We start from the raw sequence: 6,186 nt of genomic DNA on the forward strand, positions 1-6,186 counted from the left end.
CATGATATCCAAAGTCAATTATGAAAATACCACTAAAATGAGATTTTTTTTTTTTCTGAAAATTTATGAGCTTTATTTGTCAAAATATAAGTCAAAACTAAAATATAAGTATATATTAAAATCCTTTTTGAATTTGGCATTTACACATTACCAAACCAAATAAAACTATTTTGTATGTCAAGCGTATACATATTTAAGCTCAGAAAACATAATGCATAAACTATATTTAAAACAACAAATTAAGGTATAAATGGTTTTGAGCTAAACTTTAAAAAATGAAGCATTAACCGTAGTACTCGCAGTCGCAATCAGTTTATAATTTCATCTACTAGTTGCAGAACATATTGGCGGTGAATGCATCACAATTTGAATATGATGATGAGTTTTCACCACTTCCTTGACTTTTTTCTTTAGCTAGGCACCACCACCAAAAAAACATCTCCATCATATTTGTTTGCTACTTCCGACATTTGTTTCCTACCAAAAACTCTCATATAAATATTAACTCCAATTCAAAAACTAGATTTTGGAGAATATCCTTCCAAAGAGTGTCATGCATCCACTAAAGTATCTCATCTGTTAAGTACGTTGTACTAAATTAGTTTGTGCCAGTTAAACAATGTCTCAGATTATCTGAAGATAATCCCAATTAATTAGTGGTTCAACTAAAACTTAATTAGTGTCGAACGCCAAGGTTGAAGCATAGTGTTGAATCAATAAATGAATAAATGTTTAACTAATCGGCTAATGAGCAGTAAATATTGTATCTTCTAAAAATATGCTAAATATATTACCCATGAAAGATTTCGTAAACCTTAAATTATCGGTTTTTTTTTCTGTCGGCATTTAACAATAATTTAAAACAAGTAAAATATTAGAAGGAAAAAAAAAGGAAGTAAAATCATCATGAAACGATGTCATCCTTCACGTCACTTATACAGAAAACACTTTTGCAGCATTTTGTAGCTTTCTAGTGTGATGTTCACATTATGGTCTCCGTGGCCGCTTTCCCCTCCGTTTATCCGATCGATTAAGGTAGATTTGTTTTCCAAACCAATTTCTTTTTTTGTATATTATGTTATAGTTTTATTCTTTTCTTTTAACACCGTACGTATATGTTATAGTTATATTCAAGTATATCTAGGGATTGGACAAGATAAGGTAGAGATTTGTTATCAAATCCAAATTTAATAGTGCTTTCATCAATGGAAGAGTTTTTGGCTAAATCCCATATATCTCTTTTCGTTGGAATCCAAGCTTTGCTTAGTTCCCCTACCTAGTGGAATTTGAACATGAATTATGGAAAGCACCACTGTCTTTGAAGAAATCTACATCACTAAAGTAGTACTTCACTAACCAATCGTATTATTCATCTCTCTCACCCATGCGAAGGCCAACTCAAAAGTTTTCGGACTAGGACTATTATATTTTTTTTTTTAAATATGTATTTTAAAGTCAAAGAAGTTTCTTTATGAAAGTCGCCGTATTTTCTCATAGATTCGACCTGGAAAATTAGATAAAACTGCAATTACGAGTTTTTTTAATTAATCTAATATAAATATCTAACAAAGACCAAACCCATAGAGATAGAGGTAAAGAAAACAACAACAAAAAGAAGACTTTTTCTGTTTTTCCATTCATACATCAGTGCTTCGCTATAATGCGCCTATCTCCGTGTCCGGTATCATACGCCTCTACATCCGTGCCATCTACAATGCGCTGGTCTCCGTGTGTCCGCCTCTCTTCTTCGCCGTCTAATGTCTGATATTCTCCTTCTAGGTCTAACTCTTAACTCCGCAAATTCGAACTAAGAATTTTCTCTTAAATGTGCAAAACCAAAATGGGAGTCAATGCCTCAGAGCCAAAACGAACACGATCAAAATCACGACCGAGTCAATCAGAGAGAAGGCATCACCACCACCAGACTCCGTCATCAACGAGCACCACAGGCACTTCAACAACAACAACGACCTCAAATTCAAACAAAACAGTCAAAACCGGTGTCTCCTCTTCCTCCACCTCCTCCTCCGGTGCTGCCTCCTCCTCAGTCGCTAGCCGAACATCTCTCGCTAGTCTCCGTGAATCTTTACCTGAGAATCCTCACATATACAACGTCTCCGAGATCCGTGCCGCCACAAACAATTTCTTAGCTCATCGCTTGTCTTCCTCTTCCTCCAAAGCCTCGTGGCGTTGCAATCTGAGAGGCAGAGAAGTAGTTGTCTTCCAGAGAAAGTTTAGACGAAGAATCGTCACGGAAGAGCTTAGAGATCGTCTCTCCGATATCTGCCGGAGCCACCACGGAAGCATCGTAAATCTACTCGGCGCTTCTGTTTCAGGCGATCACATCTACTTAGTATACGAATACGTCAACGGAGCATCTCTAGCTGATTGCTTGAGAAACCCTAAGAACCCTAATTTCACAGTTTTATCTAATTGGACTTCACGGATCCAAATCGCGACGGATCTAGCTCACGGACTCGATTACATACACAACAAAACCGGTTTAAAGATCGAGAACTTGGTTCACAACCACATCAAGAGCTCGGCGGTGATCGTGACGGAGCCAGATTTCAACGCTAAGATCTGTCACTTCGGAACCGCGCAGCTCTGCTGGGAAACAGACGAAACGACGCCGGAGAGAGACGACGAATCGAGAAACTCGAGGCGGCGATCCGATAGCAGAGCGATCAGATTCGAAGGGGTGAGAGGTTACATGTCGCCGGAGTTTCAAAATTCTGGAACGGCGACTCAGAAATCAGACGTGTATGCTTTCGGAGTCTTGATGTTGGAGCTACTCTCAGGCGAGGAGCCGTTGAAGTATAGGTATGATAAATCTACAGGAGATTTTGAACGGACGTCGGTGATTGAAACGGCGAGAGCGGCGATCGAGGACGGGGATGGGGATAGAGAAGGGAGAGTGAGGAGGTGGATGGATGGGAGATTGGGGGATTCGTTTCCAGTGACGGTGGTGGAGAAATTAACGAGGTTGGCGTTGGATTGTGTTGAGGAGGATCAGGTGAATAGACCGGAGATGGGAAGAGTCGCCGGGAAAATATCACAGTTGTATTTGGAATCGGAGAAATGGTCGGCGAATATGAAACGGCCAACTGATATCACCGTCTCCTTCGCTCCCAGATGAATGGGAATCTTCTTTTTATTCCAATTTTTATTATTTTATTTTCTTCAAAATTTGTATATTTGTTAATTTAATTAAGAAAGTAGGATTATTTTAAAATTTTCCGATTTAATGATTGATTTGGTTTTGTAATCACGACATCTCTTGGTTTGAAGATTGATTGTTGAAGAGTAAGTAACACTACTATGTAGTTTTTTTTTTTTTTAATTATTTGTGTTCGTGGGGGCATAAAAGAGAGACCAAAAACTACTACTAGTTACACTGTTTGGAAATTAAATTCCATATCAAAGTTTCCAAACGTCAAAACGATGAAGAAAAGGTTGGTACTAGGTAATGGAATCTGCTTTAGAGTCGTGTTATCAGAATCATGTCTACTAATAAGCTTCTGACTTCTTCTTCCCTACTATTTAACTTTTAAAACATTTGAGATTTTGATCGACGACATAGGCAATCTGAAAAGAAAGGAAAAAAAGGGGTACAGATTTGGCTCAGTCAACACAAATATGGGCTATTGAATAGGTCTTGATACTTACTGAGCTTCATTCTCTTCGTGGCCCAATAATCTTTTCATTGTTTTTTTTAGCAAGCTAGCTACTCGGACACAAGTGAGCCTCTTTTGTAAAGAAGACATGCTTTTGGGTAGGTAAAACTATGTTTATGTAATAAATGATAGTCAACAAAAAACTGTTTTTGATATTTGGCTGAAATTGTCAGCTGTTTGTTCAACGGAAAAAAAACAGGTGGAAGAATAAATTTTGGTTGAAGATTTTGCAGGATGCATTCTTCTAGTTCTTCAAACAAACATATGACTAGCAAAACACTCTCAAAACATGTATCATTGTAAATTTGTAATGCAGGTTCTAAAAGACCATGTGTTATATTATCGATTAATTCAACATTTAATTAGCAGCATGTTGGGTGTAATAGAGCATCGAGAGATGAATTTTTGTTAGATTTCAGTAACTGTCAAATATATAGTAAACTGGCGAATTATAAAAACTTTGGTGTAAAAGAAAAAATAAAAGATAATTCATGGAAAGTTAAAGAAGGAGAAAAAAAGGGGAGAGAATGAGAGGTCAAGTCAACACAAGTCCACATCACACATCACTTCACCACACAAAAGCATACAAACTGTCTTGTCTTGTCAAATCATTTTGCATCTCGACAAAATCTTACTCCAATACATAATACATACTTATACATAAAACATATATATATATATATCTGCACACATATGTGTGCTCATTTTATCACTGAATTTATTTTTCTTAGAGCTGTTTTTGGTAGACAAGACGACGCTCAGGCTGCTCTGATGTAAATTAAGCAATAATAATATCCATAATCAATTAAAGTAGTTTACAATAACTCTTTGAAGTTTGTATGTATGTATATATAAAAGACTGTAAACGTGGTTAGACATGAAGACTAATTCGCTGAGTAGTGTTAATTAGGGCTACGTTTTGAAGGACACATTAGACTGTTTCCCTGGAAGTTTAAACATAGGGATTAGTCAATATAAACAACTATTGGAAAGCGTTTACCATGTGAGTTTGATAGGAAGCAAATTAATGGAGATGTAAAAAGTAAAGGTTTTGCTGCGATGTGTGAAAGACGAAGTTAGCTGCAATTAATGAAAAATCAATCGTCTTTTAGATCTAAATCTTTATCTAACCATATATATATAAGAGTGATCAATTTTGTATTTAGTAGGAGTATTTTACTATTTTGCATGTTCAAGTAGTTTCGGATGCAAACCTTCTATAAAGAAAAAGGTAGTTTCGGTTCAAATAAATCAATCGAGTAAAAAAGTTGGATGTATAGTTGGATGGATAGTTCGAAACAGTGATAAAATAATACGGCCACGTACGCTCTATTTTAATTTTAAAACAACCACCGTTTCAGATAGTATTGAATGATAGAACTTCTCTTCATAAATAGGGTAAGACATTTGAACAGCGATCTATAGAATTTCAAAACTCAAAAACTAATAGACAAATAGACTTATATATTCTATATTAATAATATATGCATGTTCACATTTTTGTTTTTGTGTTTTTTTTTGCATGCAATTGATTAGAAAGTTGAGAGAAGCTTTGATCGAGAAGAGTAGGTGCCATGGAGGTGTACAGATAGGGTAATAACAGCCTTTTGGAAACAAGAACATTATTGTAGTACATGACCACTCTAAGAGATTTCGTTCTATGTTTTAACTTTTAACTGTTGAAGTAAATCTTCTTCTTTCCTCCACACAAAGAGCAGTTACGATTTACTGTTTCACCGCCTGTCTTTTTTTTTTTTTGTTCTTTCTTTCTTAAGATTACTTTCTTTATCATATATTCATTATATACAATCCTTAACAACCACTTCTTCTGTCTATGCCACAATACTTAGCGGCAGAACTGGAAGCTCCAGCTTTTCTTGTCTCTTTCTTCCCCACACAAAAACTTTTATATACATAATATTTATTCAAGTATTAGGCCATCTTTATAGGCCATCTTTATCCTCATGTGTAAGATTATTGGTGTATTTGGCTCCTTTTCAAAGGAAGCTTGTAAACTTTTAATCTAATATAATGGAGTGTTTGAAGGAAAAAAAAAAAAACTATGAGGGTGTTCTTGGGCTTATTTAAATTAGGAAAAATTATAAAGTGGGCTTAAATCAGTAAAACTGATCTTATTTGAGAACTGTTTTTTGTTATGTTCTTGTGTGACATGTTCAATTTTTATTGGAAAGAAATTTTTGGTCGAGAGAATACTCTCGTTTCATTTTCTTCGATCGGCGACGACGATTTGCTCAGAAGCAAAACAGTTTCTCATCGGAGAAGAATCTCGTTTACGATTCTCCTTCTCCTAATCTCGTTTAGTACAAGGGTCTCTGGTTCGATTGACGAATCTGGAGAAGAGTGATTGAAGCGAGAATTGGGCAAGACTTGATTTGGGTTGTTCAGCTTTCCGATCTCCATTTTAGTGTTCATCATCCCGAAAGAGCCATTGATTTCAAAAACATCGTTGGTCCTGCTCAGTCTCTTATCAACCCTTCTCTCGTTCTAA

General features: G+C 35.9%; 1 protein-coding gene across 1 annotated transcript; it reads left to right on the plus strand.

The window, feature by feature from the left end:
• Nucleotides 1-1,432: 1,432 nt before the first annotated feature.
• On the plus strand, nucleotides 1,433-3,235 carry LOC104712380 (lysM domain receptor-like kinase 3). The gene has a single exon (XM_010429274.2). The coding sequence runs from the start codon at nucleotides 1,826-1,828 to the stop codon at nucleotides 3,137-3,139; it is 1,314 nt and encodes a 437-aa protein (XP_010427576.1). The 5' UTR covers nucleotides 1,433-1,825; the 3' UTR covers nucleotides 3,140-3,235.
• The last annotated feature ends 2,951 nt before the right edge of the window (nucleotides 3,236-6,186 follow it).

This window comes from Camelina sativa, chromosome 9 (genome assembly GCF_030686135.1).
Source record: "Camelina sativa cultivar CO46 ecotype springtype chromosome 9, ASM3068613v1".
NCBI lineage: Eukaryota > Viridiplantae > Streptophyta > Magnoliopsida > Brassicales > Brassicaceae > Camelina > Camelina sativa.